Raw genomic sequence first — 17,114 nt, forward strand, 5'->3', positions numbered from 1 at the left:
AAATAAGTCACACATGTGTAAATACCGAACAGTTTCTCTGGTGTGAAAAACTATAATAGTACATAACATCCTAATGAGATAATTGACAAAGTGAAATAGGAAGAAAAGGGCTAAAGGTGTAGGGAAAATGGGGAGGGTAGGGGAAAGGAAATAAGGCAAAAGAAAACATATAAGAAAATGAAAAAAAGGAAATAAAGTTTTTGTGAGTAGGGAGGAGGCAGTGAAGGGAGGGCAGGGGTATGGGGAAAAAATGAGAACCAAAACCTGTCACATAAAGGTACAAGATCCCAAAGATAAATGTAACTGTACTGTATACCTAAAATGTACCAATAAACTCAATGAGAAAAAAAGTAGCAAATAAATATCAAATACAATTACAAATTGAGATAAGAAATTATAAATGACAAAAATAAGTAATTAGGAGTAACAGGTAAATTCCCCTGCAGGAACCTGGGAATAGAGAAGACATCTTTGAAAATATAGTATTTAAGTTGAAACACAAAGACAAAAATGAACAAGTCATTTAGCATGTGCATGTAATAGAATATGAAGCAAGAGTGGACAACGTCCACCCTTGGCACCTTCAAAACTCAAGTAAAACCACGTGTCTAGGGACAATAGTAAAGAAACAGTTATCGTGTCCTGAACTGAAGGAAACAGGCAAGGCCAGATCAAGCAGGCACTTGAAAATACTAGGCCTAGGAGTTTGAAAGGCATCCAGAGTGCAATGAAAGTTTCTAAACTAGGTTTTAAGTAAAAGAAAAGGGTCTGATGATCACATTTTTAGTTTTCAGACTACTTGGGCTAATGCACTCGTGTGTGAATTGTGTCCTGTTGATGGGAAAAGCACATGCAAATGAAAGGACCTAGTTAAAATGTTTTTGTTTATAATCTAGATAAGCGGTGACAATGGCTTGGATTCCAGTATCACCAGTAAAAGTGCAGACAAATTAATTTTAGATCTGACAAGAATGACAGTGGATTATATTTGAAGAATAAGAGAAAGGAAAACAGTAAAAGAAATATCCAGTTTCTGGTTTAAAGAACTAGGTAAATGGTGAGACAAAAAAGATTTGAACAATGAACAAACCTTACAAAAAGTGAAAGTAATTATAAAAAAAAAAACCCAATGCTGATTTGTCTTAGCCTTTTGAATCCCATGCACTTTAATTTTAGAAATTTACACTGAGCCTCTTCCACATGCTGGGCAGTAGGCTGAAATCTGAGAAATGAAAGTTAGGTAAGATTGAGACACTTTTCATAGGAACTCAGACATGGGAAAGAAAATTATATAAACATCCAAACATCATCCCATGTGATCCACACTGAAGTAGTTTGCTAGGGCTCAGAGGAGGGAAAAGAAGTGAAAAAAGGATTCAAATAGATACAAATATAACAATATTCAAGGATAAAAATGAAGTCACCCTTTTAATAGAATGAAGTAGAGATGACTATATCTGTTTTATTATGTAAAACAATATATAATATGAGGATGTCTTTACCCCAAGTACACAACATGGAATGTCCCATATTTGACACATACTTAATAAACTCTTTTAAGTTTGTTAAAGAAAAATAAAAATTAAGACCACAGTTTCAACTACCCAAAAAATCTACTCAAAACCAATCATCCTGCTTCCCTCCAAATGCTCTCTAATCATAAACACAAAACATAAACTTTACCTCCTTGTCAGCATGATTCAATAACATTTAATCAATAAGCTACAGATAAATCAGCTTAAATGACTTTTATCCTTAAAAGGAATGATAGTATAAATAACCACAAAAGGTCAAAATTCTTCCTCCACTATAAACTGTGCAGTTATAGGCAGAGATTCTTACCAATCACAGGTCCCAATTCACAAATTATTCTTTCTGTATGCACGATAAACTTTGACAATTTCTTAATTTTGCCTAATTTCATTTTTATAATTTCAATAAATCTTTAATATTACATCTTATTAGTAGGGTATTCTATTAGATACTACAGATCCATGTCCTGTGTTCTCGGGTTGCCCTCTTCTGTTGCAGAAATTAGAGTCAAACATGGAGAAGTCAGAGGCTCATGCATATGTGACAATCCAGTGGACATGGTGAGAAAGAGTCCCCTTCTGCATAAGAGCCAAGGGAATTCTAAAAAATTACCACAATGTGGAGCAAGTTTGATTGGAGAGCACTTTCTACAATGGATGAAATTTCACTTGCACTTTAAAGAAATTCTAAACAGTCTCACCTGTTTCTCTAGTTATCTCCTGTTCCGTTTCCTACATTTATATTTCCAATATCCGATCCCCTCCTTTCACTTCACTCCAGTTCTCCTCTCATACTCAGTAGCTGACCTCACCCACTTCCTATTTCACAGTCTAAACAGCAGCTCTCTCAATATTCCATCATAAATATTCAAATGTACTGAAATCTTCATATATCTGCACTTACATATTGGAGACCAAGTATGACACAGTCTTTGGATCATATCCATTTCTATCTTCTTTGGAAATACTTATTATTGATTCTATTTTTCTCTTACTCATTTTTCTTGTTCTTAACAATACCGCCTATCAGCATTTTTCAACAAGAGTAAGCTCTTATTTTCTAAAACATATAATAAACATTTCTTATTTGGTCTTTAATCTCTACCACTTTATTGGAACTGCTGAGCCATGACTTTCCTGTTGAATCATCTATTTTGCACCCTTAGTCCTTAAGTCAGTTGGCTATCAGCCTCATCGGTTTTAAACATACTCACTTTTCACTCAGAAAACAAAATAAAATCTTCCTTGACATAGCATTTCTTAGCAGCTATCATCCCTTTTCCCAGGTCAACTTGACCACTCCATTTCTCTCCTGAAGACTCATAATCTTAACTTGCTCAGAATAGATTTTATGATCCTCCCAGAACTACAACTGAAAACAAACCTTTTTCTTTGTGCCAGATTTCAATAAATAACATTTCTACTCAAGGGACCCAGGAGCCATTCTTAACACTACCTTTCCTCTTTCCACCCATAAATACACTCATTCTCACGTTGTGGACTGTTTGTTCCCAAACACCACAGGTTTGTTCATGTCTCTCCATTTCCACCATCACCTTAATTCATGGAATCATCTTTTGCTTAGAATTCTGCAAAAGCTTTGCAACTAGTTTGATTTTTTAAAATCTTTTTTAAGGTTTTTAAAATCAATTACTACATAGTTACAGTACACAATGACTACATTCATGATGGGGATCTGGTACATGTACAGAACATAGGAAGGGAAAAGGGAAATAAAAGTAATATCCTTCTTCTATTTTCCCACTTGTGCTTCACATAGTAGTGATAGTTTCAAAACCCAAATATGACATTTCTTGATCCTCTCTACTTTCTCTAACTGACTAATAATAGTCCTGCGAAGTCCTAAACATTGTCTGGCTTCATCTCCGCCCCACTTTCTATCCTGTCTTCCATCATTTTCCTCCCTAGTCTATATCTGCATTCCAGCCATAACAGGTTTTTTGTGTTTGTTTGTTTTTGTTTTTGTTTTTGAGACAGGGTCTCACTACTTAGTTGAGACTGACCTGGAACTCACTATGTGGCCCAGGCTGGTCTCAAACTCACAGCAATCCTCCTGCCTCAGCCTCCCAAGTGTTGGGATTACAGGCGTGCGCCACCATGCCCAGCCAACCATAATAGTTTTGAAGTTCCTCAAAAACTGGAATTTTCTCTCTGCAACAGAGTCTCTGTAAAAGTTATTCCTTCTACCGAAATGGAACTTTATCTTCTTCTCCAAGTTCATCCTACTTTTTAAACTTAAGCTTAATTAACATTCCCTTAAGGATACATCTCTGATCTCTCTCTCTCTCTCCACATCAATGTTTCCTCAAATGTGTTCCTGACAATATCTTATGTATCTTCATCATCATACTTACACCTTTATTTTAACCTATGCAATTATTCAATTTATTGGTGCTTCTACCTTGAAGGGAGGCATTTCTGTTTACTCACAATGCTTGAGAACCTAAAACCTAGGACCTATAACCATGCCTGGGACATGGTAGGTACTGTAAATATTTTTTGAACTAATTAAAGAAGGAGCAATGACAGATATATAAATGGAATTGGATGGGCAGAAATGACATGACATGGAAGACTCAGCTATTTAAGTCATATATGTTATGATGATAGGTTACAGGCAAGAGAACAACACTGAGAACAAGGAATTGAAGACTGTCCCTCTTTCCCATTGTTTTTTCTTCAGGCAGACAATTGTAAAGAGAACATTTTCCTGTATCCTGCAAGAGGCTACATTTTTTTTTCTTTTTGCCAAAGGCTCTTCTCAACCACAGGCCTGCCAGATGCCTCCTCGTATTATTGGGGTAGTTTTGCTGATGTCTATAGAAGGCAGTGGATATCTCCAGGCTTGGGATTGTGGTGGAAGAAATGGGTGATTTTCTGTCTACTCTAAAATTACATGAGCAGTGCTTATATATTTTGTATGACATTTTGTGCATTTATAGGGAAAACGGAATTAGTTTTATCAATTGTTTGACTATATTTTATGTCTGGGCAATATAAATTTAAGGAAAACTAGTCACCTAAAAATGGACTCTCAGAATAAGTACTCTAACAAAAAAAAAGCAAAAACAGGTAGCTTCAAATACTACCATAAATCACATGGGAAGGGAATGAAAAGTGCACTAGATTTTTACATACATCATTTCATCAAATCCACACAAATTACTGAAAGAAGTTAAGAAATTTCCCAAATAATGTAAACAATGGAGACAGAATTTTAACCCAAAGTTTGGAATTGTTCCAGTGTGGTTCAAGTGGTACAATCAAACATAACACCCAGGAACCCTGAGTTTCCAATTCAGTCTCCTACTACAATTCTGTACACCATCCCAGTGCACAAGGAACAGAATAAATAAGGGTTCTTATAGGTCTTCCTGCAGACCTCAAGCTTTCAGAGAATTGTGAAACTTCAATTCTGTGTGTACTTTAGAAAATGGTGTCTGAACATTAAGTTATAGCTTTGAATGCATTTTTGCTTCCAAGCTATAAATAGAGTGCAACTTTTTAATGAAAATGCTGACACAAACTAAAGAACAATGGTATATGACCAAATCCTTTGCAGAAACAAACTGATTGTTTTACCACAGTCTTCAGAGAAGGAGTGTTTATAGGATGCATTTAATTAAGTCATGGATATTAAATTATGCAAAAATTTTACTTCAGCAAAATGCAATCTAAAACAGCTATCAAGGTCAATTAGTATATTTATTTATCTCCCAGGAGGTAGAGGGATTTTGCTAATCTAGACCTGCATGGTACTTTTTAGAAATTAGATAGTTTTTCTGAGTTGGTTGAAAATATATGGGTCAGTGAGTAGAATATTTTAAAGAATGCATATATTTGTCCTCGTTATGACAATGGAGTCGTTATTATAAAAGCTGCACTTACTCCATCTACTCCAATTTATCCTCGGGTTTGGGATTTTGATTAGATATATTTGTTGCACCTCTTGTTACTGAAGCCGGAGCATCAGTCCATTAATCCAGCCTAGGAGGGGGTGTTTTTATGAGGCAGGAAGAGACCCCACCGCCTGCAGCCAAACAGGGCCTCCTTGAGGACATGCAGCATTTAATGTTTCATTTCTGATAAAAGATTGTTTCAGGCCAAAGTTGATCTGAACATTTCGTATAATTCCACAGAGGCCTGGGGTAGCTGGAGGCTGCTTTAAGTTCAGCATTGACTCCTGCTCTGTCTCAGTAGTATGAAGTGGGCTGTTGTTATAGACACAGCCTCATGGAAGAGCTTCTGCTGTCTGCACTACCTGAGGCTAAATCTAATGAGGCAAGTCTGAGCAGAGCATGAGCACAGTCAGAAGGGCAGCACGAAAAGTCAGAGTAGTAAGCAGGTTACCAGGAAGTCTGATAAGAAGCCTCCATATTTGTTTTGTATAGTTCCCAAATTTAAATAATATTTCCTTATTTTAACACTTCCTTGTTTACAAAGTAAGCACAAAAAAATAACAGAAGAAACATTTTAAAGGCCTGTAATCATTACTACTAAAAATACTCTCCTGTTCATATGGGGTAGGGCTTTCTATTTCAGTACTAAATTGTGTGATGTACTCACCCCCAGAATATTGCTGGAAGAAGTCCTTTACAGAGACGTGTGCGATATGAGGATTTCAAATGGGATTATTCACTTGGAATAGTTGTCATGTGTATTCCCATACCTGTGGCTGGTCTACGAATGACAACCAATACCCAAATCAAGAGTACTTCAGGGTGTCGGTGTGTGTTTCACATTAATCTGACAGTACCACCGAAAAGAGAATGTGACAGAGAAGAGGGGGCACACACAAGGGTATCAATTTATTTTGCTTTCTAGAAGAGTTTTGTCATAACTGTAGTGAAGTAATCATATATGTTTACTGCAATCATAATTGTCCCAAACCAATCACATATATTTCCAAAAGCTCTCTACACAAAGCAGGGAATAAATCTCCAAAAGTACTTTGCAGAAACTCAAATAGCAAAAAATAAAAAAGCAATGTTTCTGAGTTCATAAAAGATTTTCAAAAACACAGAAATTGTAAAATAAATCACTATCAGAAAAATATTAAAACTTTACAGTTTTTCTTTAAAAATTAGATACTTTAAACACTCGATACTTTAAATTCTATCTTACAGTATCTGAGGTAATCTGAAAGTAGACTAAGCTATCAGAGTTATTTGCTCAAGTTCCTTTGAGAGGTAACATAGCTCTTCAGCTGTATCCACCTTCAGAGTTTTCCTTAGCCAATAAAAATAATTACATGATAGTAACAAAATTAACATGCAGCAAGCGTGTGCTGGGAACTGAGTTAGGAAGATTGCATATACATCTCTAATTCTGAAAATAATCTTGTAAGATGGGTATTTACTGTTATTTTAATTTCACAAATGAGGAAAGTGAGGTAGAGATATTGACAGCAAAACCCTTACTTAAGATCATAAGGGCAATAAGAGAAAAGAGAGTTCATCAGTAAAGCCTGACTCCCAAACTGATGACCTTACTACAGTATAACACTCCTTCTTTAATGACTAAAAAGCAAGAGTGTTAACCTACCCTGAAAATCCCATGGCATGCCAACATATACATAATGCAATGTCAGTGCAGTAATCTAGATATTTCCTATACACATTCATAGAAATAGAAAATAGATCAGTAGTTTCCACAGGGTAAGGGAAGGGTGGTTAGGTAGTGACCGTTAATGAGTATAGGTTTCTTTTAGGATCATGGAAATGTTCTAAAATTAAATGTAGTGATAGTCATACAACTCGGAGTAGATCATTGAATTTTGCACTTGAAATGGGTAAACTGCAAGGTAGCAAATTATGTATCATTAAAGATGTGAAAAAAATAGATAAAACTGCTAGAAAACTATATGCAATAAAAAACCTCCCAAATACCTATAGAAAAAATAAATAAAAGTTTATATTCCTCTTATGTTCTGTCAGATATTTGACTGAATGACAAAAAAAAGAGAAGATTGTAAGAAATGGGTAGATATTGAGGCCTAAAAATCAATCAAACTGGAAAAAGGCAGAATTCCAGAAATACTTAAAGATATAGCAAGAGGAAGGTGGGAACACAGAACATAAACTTTGTTGACCTGAGTTTTACTGTAAGCCTTCATTTGGTTCCCTGATGGCTATCATTCCTTCATTTAGCTTCTTAAATCTCATTAACAATCTTTGGTCTCCCAGCTACCATCTCTTTATCCAAGGCATGCTGAATACATGCTTATGTGCTTGGTTTTTGTTTGTTTTGTTTTGTTTACTATTTGCTGTGTGACTTTTGCATACTTCCTTAGAAATGCCCTTTTATCACATCCATGAACCACTGGTCCCCTCCCTAAATACTGTAGATTCCTTTTCTAGGCATTTTTCAAAGATCATGTAATGAAAATTATTTTATATAATTACTGCAGTTCCCAGCAGAATTTTTAAAATTAGCAAAGTAAGTAGTGTAAGTTTAAAGTGCTTATAAAGGCCAGGAGAGAAGAGAAACGAGAAACTATCCATTGAATAAATCTCATCTTCTTTGATTTAGAGAACCCTACTTTAGCAAAATCTGGACCAGAGCCATCGTACAAAGCTCACATTTCCTAAAAGTGCATTGTACTTTTTCTGAGATAATTTCTTCTCCGGATTTTTCTTTTTTTTTTTTTTTAACTCCATGACCAGCACCCATATGGCCAGATAAACTCTAATTCCAGTGCCTACCAATTTATGGGACTGTATTCTGCAATTTTGTGCAATTTTCCTAAAACTATGATCATCTGATAATGTTCTGACTTTTTATTTGTAAAGAGCCTGCTGATAGTATAAAAACCTTGCCCTAAAAATATAAAAATTGTATCCAGACTTTGGAAAGAAAAGGCATTAAAGACACTTTGTGTGTAATTTCCCAGTGACACAGTAGGCCGGGTAGGTCCTATAATCATAGGAACTCTGGAAAAACCCAGAACGCAGATACTATTTTCATGACTGTGTTGGCAGTTCCTGAGTGTCATGGTCAGGGTATGTATATGGGCTCTATACAAAATTAGGTCACAAAATTCACAATGAAAAAAACTTGAAGAGGAAGGAAAAAAGGAGGAGGAGGAATGGTGGGAGAGGAGGAAGAAGAAAACCTTTAGGACTACTACACATAGCTTATAGACATTGTATTAACTATTTCAATCAGAGTCAATGATCATGACAGTGAGTCATGACATGCGATGTGTGAGAACACGCTGAAAAAACACTTTAAAGGAACATCTCTCTGGTTTCTACAGGAATACCTGCTTTCACTGATTTCTCATAAAAGAGAAAAATTAATTTCATAAGCTACAGAGACATAGTAGGAAAATGTTAAAATGTTTTTAAATGAAAAGCAGTACTGGACCCCCAAAATGACTTACTCACAACACAAACATCTCTTGTTAAGACTGACAGTCTTATACAATCAGATGCTGCCTGTCAGAAAGGAAAAATTTCAAGAGCTGCAGAACTCTGCTTTCAAGGATTAGAGAGCTGTATATTAATTAACTCCTGGAACATTTCCCTGTTCTAACATGAATGTCTTTTTGAAGAAAAATAAATAAAATATAAATAAGTTGCCCTAATTAATTACAAGTTTTTGCTTTTTTGTGTTCTTATCAATTCATCCTGCCCACCCACTTCCTTCTGGAAAGACCTGTCTTTCTCTTTCTGTCTTCTCAGTACTTACCAAGCACTTACTTTGTGCCAGGTACTATGTTGACAGTTGCTATGCATTATCTCATGTAAATTTCAAAATGTACTGTAGTTTACATATCTCAGAGAGGTTAAGTAAATTATCCAAAGTCATATAGTTAATAAGTGGTAGAGTTAATATTTTAACAGAACTTTTATTCAACACTGAAGCTTATATTCTTAATTATGAACAAATATTGGAAGTTTTATCTTACAAAACCCAACCCTAAGTAATTTTCAATTTGAAATTTTATAACTTTTTTATAGACCATTATTATAGAATATGTTCCCAAGTATAATAATTATTTACATGTATTGTTTCCTGCTATAGACTGAGAAATCCAAGGCTGTTACAACTCACAATATATGCTCAGTGAATGATTCTAGAAAGAATGAATAAGAAAGAATTGATGTATTAAGAGTGCAGTGTTCTCATATACAAATATTTACACAGTTCTTTAAAATGTTTCATATATGTACTTAGGAGTAAATTTATATATAGATCTTTGATAAGCTCTGTAATTGTCAGGAATTTATTTACAAATTAGCTTATAAAATTTTCTCTTGGCATTATCCTTTAATTTCCACTAAGGGACATATAAGCATAAGAGATACAAAACAAGTATTCTAATAAATGCATAAGTATTTGTACAATATATGTCTAATCAATAAAAATTACACATTACAGCCATTAACTAGGGAGTGGGTTAAGAGTCCTCCTCAAAATGATCAAATCCATACATAGGCTGTAGCTGTATTGAGTGGTCCAGGGACATGCCCTGAAATGCAGCAGTCATTCAAGTCTCCTACAGCTGGTCAAAACCAATCTTCTTTATTTTTCAAGTTCTAGGAACTAATTCTTAGCCTAGCTCACTAAAAATTTAGAGATCCGTAGTTCTTCACCTGGGTCTTAGAACCCATGGGTATTTTCTCAATTATTTAAAAGTAGTAGTGTTTCAGATAAATACTGTGCTCATATTCATGGTCATACAAGCCAATAAGGAATACAACCAAATTAAATTTAAAGTATAGCGATAAGGAATTGTATTGTTCCAGTGCATAATGTGGTCATATAATGAAAGACACACTCTCACTATTCTCGCTAGGAAAGATAGTTCATTTATAGTCAATCAAGATGTATAATTGTAGCTATGATTATGCATAATTACTTGGGGAAATTTTTGTTTTTAACTTAAATCTTAATCTCACATTACAATTCTGACTAAAAGTAAAAATCCTTTAACAAAATAAAGAAAAGAAAAACCTCTCTGACCCACTACTACATAAGCATGAAAAGACAAAGATGGGAATAACTTGGAAGAAAGTGAACAAACAGCAGTAGAAGCCTTTATCAGGCATTTTCAAAGCAACTTTGAAAAATAAGTCTTCTTAGGAAAACCAGTGAAAAATGCTCTGAACACAATATAGGAAGAAAAGGGCAAAGGGGAAGAAGAAGTGGGAGGGTAGGGGAAAGGAAGGAAGAGGACAGAATTAATACAAGAAAATGAAAAAATGGAAACAAAGTCTTTGTAAATAGGGATGTGTTGGAGGGGTTGAAGAGAGGTCAGGGAAATAGGGAAAAAAATAAGAACCAAGATTGATTATGTAAAGGTACAAATTTCCAGTGATGAATTTCATTATACGATATACCTAAAATGCACCAATAAAATTAATTTTTAAAAAATGAACTTGGGGTAAATGATCACAAGAAGACTAAAACTTTTTTTTGGGGGGTTGGTTTGTTTGTTTGTTTGCAGAAAGTAATAAAGTCTAATTACAAGGATACAATCATTCCAGACAAAACACAAAGGAAGAAGAATAATGCAGTAGAAAAAGTAATGTTAGGAGAGAACCAAGTGAACTTGAAAAAGGCACCCAAATAATAGCGATGATCCACTAATTATGCATGTAAGAACATATTTATTGATAACTTTATTCACTGCTTGTAGAATTTGAGACATTGTCTTAAAAATGTGAAGGTATGAATTTCACCATTTACTGAGAGATGACAAAATAAAAATGAATACTAGGTGACTTTACATATCATATGCAGTTCTTTGTTATATAAATACATGTATGCTAACTATATGTTAGCTGCCAATGTTTCTCATCCTATAATTAAGTTATTATCAAATTAGTCATTGGTCATTTTAAAAGTGCATCAGTGTTATATACAGTCAGATATTTCACATGAATAGACTCATAAATTATCAAAATCCCAGTGCTTATATTGCTTCTTTCTGTCTGAGACTACTACTCATTACTTAAGCTTTCAGAATAAGGCACGTAGGCTCCAAAAATGATGCTGACTGAGTGTATTACTTAATGAGTTTTTTCCTTTTTGCTCGTAAGTAAATAAAAAATAAATCCCAAATAAAATTTTAAAAATCGAAACATTTTGAGAAGAAATTAATTTAATGTTTATCAGCAAGCTATTAGGACATTTTCATATAGTCAGAGTAGGGTAAAAACCCTCTGGAGAGCAGCTCCAGGGATCTTAGCAACTGAGATTCACAGAAAGTTACCCATAGAAATACCATTCATATGATTTAATAGGGATGACTACCAATTTATTATATGTATAGTCACTTTCCCTTCACTGGGATACACTACCCAATACCCACAACTTAAAGAAACAGATGCTTAATTTGGCTTATCATTCAGAGGATTCAGTCCTTGACTGATGGGCTCCAAGACAGAAAGATTGTGGTGAAAGACACATTGAAGGGAAAGTTATTTACCTCACACCATCCAGGAAGAAGAAAGGAGCAGGGAAACAAGAATATAACCCTCCACGTTTTTGCCCCAGTTACCTGCCTCTTCTAACAAAGTCTTGTCTCCTAATAACACATTCATCCATGAACTCATCAACAGATTAATCCACTGATAAATATAACATCCTCATTATGCAGTCATCTTCCAATATCCCTACTTTTGAATATATGAGGCTTTGGGGGAATATTTCAGATCTAAACCATGACAATATCTCTCTAAGATAAATGTCAGATTCTCAGGAGCAAGAATCCACCTGCCACTGCTTAGAATAAATGTTCACACCTGGATCATTCATTTACAGCCAAGGCCAGGCCCACTCATCTAAACATGGCCCCTGGGAGTCCACCTCTGTGGATCAGGGTCACCTGCAGAGAAGCAGATCATTACACATTGCACTACTCCTCCAGATCATGTCCGTCCTACTAAAAGCATATAATCATTACAACATTTACATAAATGACAAAGGAAATTTATGAAGCCAGCAGCTCCCAGTTCTGTGGCAGAGGTAATAGGAAATATCTTGCTGTTGCTCTCACCTGACCACAGAACTGAGAATCAGATTTTAAACTAGGCATTTTTGACTTGTGGTCCTCAGGAATAGTCTTAAACTAGTTATTGCTCTAGTTCTTAAGGTCTCACAATAGAAGGACCTAATCTGGAATTCCTAGATCCCGATTACTGCTATTAATATTTCCTAATAGGCCAAAAGTCTGGTTGCTTCTTGCAATAATACTATACAAGGTAAGTAAGTCATCAAGTTTCTTTTAGTTTGGGTTGAAATCATCAGTGTAGTGAAGAATGTTACTAATTAGAAATTCATATTGAAGTTATAGATGGGCATGTTTGATAAAAATAGGAGTGGTGTCTTATTCGTGTTTGCATCACCAGCAATGGCATAGTATCAGACATAGCTGAATGAATTACTGTATTCTGACTAGTTTAAAGACAAAATTTCTCAAAACACATATCCTGTGGTTTGCAGTGAGAAGAAAGGTGTAAAAATACCCATGAAAGAGAGAAATAAAAATTAACAACCTATAATGGTCAGAAAGCATTACTATTTCTCCTTACAAAGAAATCAGAATTGTAAAAACAATTTACTGAAATATACTATCATAGTCTTTTTTCCTCTGCTAAAGATACAATGCCAAAGACTGGGTAAGTCACAAAGAATTTTGCTCATGAGTCTGGTCTAAGATCAGCCACATCTGGTGGTGGTCTTCTTTCTGGCTTTCCCAGACAACATGGGGCATCACATGAGGACAGTAGGGAGCACACAGGGAGCAGCAGATCTCTTCGCCTCTTATAAAAACCACCAGGATTCAGTCATAGGGGTCCCATGCTGATGACCTTGTCTAATCCTAAGCACCTCCAAAAGTTCCCACCATAAAATATCATATTTAAGTTTCTGCTCTCTTAATACATGACAATGGGGACTAAATTTCACAATCAGTTCTAGAAAGGGACAAAGCATATTCACAGGAAAGCAATACACTGAAGAATTAAAATTGGGCCTTCACTTGCAGAGCACCAACCATGTACCAGGGGTTAACCAAGGTGTAAGTACCATAAGAATCTGTAGTTTCTGTAGAAGCAGATACGCAAGTCAGCAATTATCAGATAGAATCACTGAGAATATAATGAAAGGATTAACTGATGAAGTATAAAATCATTAAACTTATTCTTTCTCTATCATCAGCAGAATCCCTAAGCATGCACTCCTCTCTGGCCATCTGCTTACAGAAGTTTGACATTTTTATTCTCCTAGTCTTTTGCAAGTCTGGGCTGCCTCTGCACTGCAGGAATCTCTCCAAAATTTAGTATCATCATCTCCTTCACCTTCTTCTTTCACAGATAAACTAAAGCCAAGAAAAGATGCTTCATTCCTTACATGACCTGAATGGAAAGCAACTTCTCTCAGGCCCACTGCCTTTAGCGCAGTCCTAAGGCCTGCTATGGTAGCCCTGCTGAAGCTTTCAGCAACGTGTGCACTGACAGATGCAGATATTGAAGAAGAACCATACATCACCTTTACAATGCCTGCAAGGAGGGTCAAATGAGGAGAATGCAAAAAAATTATCTTATTTCTTGTCCCAATCTCATACACATCATTCCATGACGTGCAAATTGTCAGTTATAGCACATACAGTTCCCTGAGGAACCACTGTCATTTCTATCAGGCAATGCAAGTATAAGAGTGTATCATACAAATCAGCTGCTTCCTTCATTTACTTTAGAGCATAATGTAGCAGAACAAGTACCTGAAAGGAGACATAGGGGTATCTGGTATCTATTGCCAGATCTGCAATTGATGTGCTATTCTTACCCCTTTCATATTTATGTCCACAAGACACAAATCTATAAGATATGGATAATGACATAGTACCTGTTTTTTGCCAAGGCACTTAAAAAATTCTCTGATAGAAAATTCTACACAAACACAGGGAGTATAATTACAGGAAGACTTGAAAATACAAGTCCACTTACTCATCACTGTTATGCAATCAACAAAACAATGATTTAGAAGAGGAAGCATTCCTCTCTAAGGCATCTAAAATCAAATATTGCTGAATATGCAGCAATTGAGAAAAATATATGTGCAAATATATATTCATTTTAATGTAAATCTAATTTATCAATAACTCATTTAGACAACGTTTGCTAGTCATTCTGACTCTCAAAAAATACACAGAATTCCTAATCGTGGTAATTTCTTGAAAATACACAGTTTCTCCTTTCAAAAGTTTGCTCTGTTAAAAGAAAAAGTTGCTCTATGAATATTCTAGGTCATTTCTCTAAGGATTTTCTGAAACATAAAAGTATTTCTCTTTCAATTTGGCCAATGTTGAAACAATCAAACTTACAGAACAGTGATGGACAGGCATCCACGCAGGGGCGTCCACTGAACAATTCTGGGCTGGGCATTTGCCTTGGTTTTGCTGCAAATAAGAAAAATGATGTTATGTTCCATATCTTATGTGTAACAATATATACAAGCTGCCATTGTTATCATCAATATGGTTATTACCATATTTACAAATATTGCAGAAGCTTTTAAGAATGATTGTTTTGGTGCAGTGCTGCAGAAAACTAGTCATGCGATTTCTACTCCCATCCAAGCATAAGAAATTATCTTTTGCTTTTTTGTATTACTCTAAGGACTAGATTTTTGGCATTAGGCTTTCTTAACAGCTGACCTTCCAGACCCCAGTGAGAACCATCCAAGAATTCTCCTAACCCATAAGCTCAACTGTTCTGCTCCCTTCCATGTTCCCAGACAACACTGATATATTCTGTACCCTTCTGATATCACTTGAGTGAGGGTGTACAAAGATGTATTTCTCTTCCAGACTGGAATTTGCTGTTGGTGAGTTTCTCAAGAGCATTTCAGAGAACTCTAGAATTTTGAGTTGAAAAAGAAAGCCTTTATTGTTACATCAGAAATTGAGAGGCAGAGAAATAAAACAGTTTGCTCAAGGAGCCAGAGGTTTAACATTGTAAGCCATTTTCCAGGCTTATCTTTCTACATAAGTAATTTTTCTCTAGTTAAAATATTCTTATTGTAATTCCTGTAAATTCACTTCTAATTAGCTTTTTAGAAAGGAATGGAAGTGCTTCTCTTTAACTTAAAATACTGTTTCATCCTCATAATAATGATTAGCCCTGCATAGGAGTGGAAGGTTTCTAATAAAACACCTTTTATTACTTTCATTCTATACTCAATGTTGATATAGACATAATTGCAAAGATAATAATGACCATAAAAAATCTACAACTGTAATTTATTGAGCTACTAATATGCCAGGAATTATTCTGGGCCCATTATTTTATTTCTAGTCCCTACAACAAATGTTGATAGTAGATTATTATGCCCATTTCATAAGATAAAAAAGACTTAGACATTTTAACCAACTTTACTAAAAATCACCCTGCTAGAAAGCTGCATACCTGTGACTATAGCAAAAATCTGGCTGACTCCACTGCCCATGCATGCTCTTCATTTTACAAGTAACTGCTTCCATTATATTTGAATTTCTAGATATTTAATGGTATTTAAAACATGGCATTATCCAATCTGATTTTACCTTACCAATTATCTTACTACCATGCTAAGATTGTGTGTGTGCGTGTGCGTGTGTGTGTGTGTGTGTGTGTGTGTGTGGTTTCCAAGCTTTTTAGAACAACTTTATTTAGGTGGTCCATTTCTAAGAAATCACAAAGCTTGGAAGTGCTATATGAGTGACTTTGGATGAAGTCATTGCAAAAAATAAACTTAGATCATCAGTATCTATGCTGTTTTCTTGGTTAAATCAAAACACGACATCCAGTCGCAGCAGTGTACATAGAAAGGTACAGTGGACAGAAAGGTACAGTTAGATGATCACATTTCAAGCTAAGCTTGGCCATGTGCTTGCTGTTGTGAGATGCTCTTAGTAGTTCCAAAACAAAGGTTACTATATTGCCTGACTCACAGGAATGTTATCAATGATGATAGTTATATATTCATTTAAAATCCTTTTCACAACTTGTAAGGATAGGTACTAAAGAGAACACACAAAGAACAGAGCTTTTTTCCTATTTTGACAGCTTGAGCTAGATAAATAAATACAATTTATCTACATATGGAATTATACTTTTTGAAATTTGAAAGCTTTATTTTAGTGCTAATTTTTTGTGGATATCAAACTCAGGACCTTGTGCTTGCAAGGCAGGCACAGTGCCACTAAGCTAAATCCTTGGCCCCAGTGCTAGCTATTATCATTTCCAATTATGAGAATACCAGACTGTTAATGGTGATAATATTACCTTCAGAGCAATTTATAATTGTTATTGTTTTAGTGAATAGTAGTAGTAACCTTGTTTTACACTAATATTGTACATCTTTATGAAGCACGTGGTAAAGAAGAAAATTCAACAAATAAGTGAGCTGTGCACAAATGGAAGAATATAAGTACTCATTGCATATGATGAATGTCTAAATAGAACACGTTTAAACTTCTATAGATGCATAGGATGGCTTAAAGAAAGGTGGAAATCTTGAGTCTCTTTTTCTCTTATTATCTGATGTTTGACACTAAGGTCTTCCTAT

At 35.1% G+C, this 17,114-nt stretch overlaps 1 protein-coding gene across 1 annotated transcript in view; it reads right to left on the bottom strand.

Moving 5' to 3' along the window:
- Dlg2 (discs large MAGUK scaffold protein 2) overlaps positions 1 to 17,114 on the bottom strand; it is a 1,815,033-nt gene that overhangs the window by 1,366,020 nt on the left and 431,899 nt on the right. Inside the window, exon 5 of the mRNA XM_033763940.1 lies at positions 14,890 to 14,964. Coding sequence (XP_033619831.1) covers positions 14,890 to 14,964 — 75 coding nt within the window. The remainder of the gene's footprint in view (positions 1 to 14,889; positions 14,965 to 17,114) is intronic.

This window comes from Fukomys damarensis, unplaced genomic scaffold (assembly GCF_012274545.1).
Source record: "Fukomys damarensis isolate Sample0158 unplaced genomic scaffold, DMR_v1.0_HiC HiC_scaffold_16, whole genome shotgun sequence".
In the NCBI taxonomy this organism is placed as follows: Eukaryota; Metazoa; Chordata; class Mammalia; order Rodentia; family Bathyergidae; genus Fukomys; species Fukomys damarensis.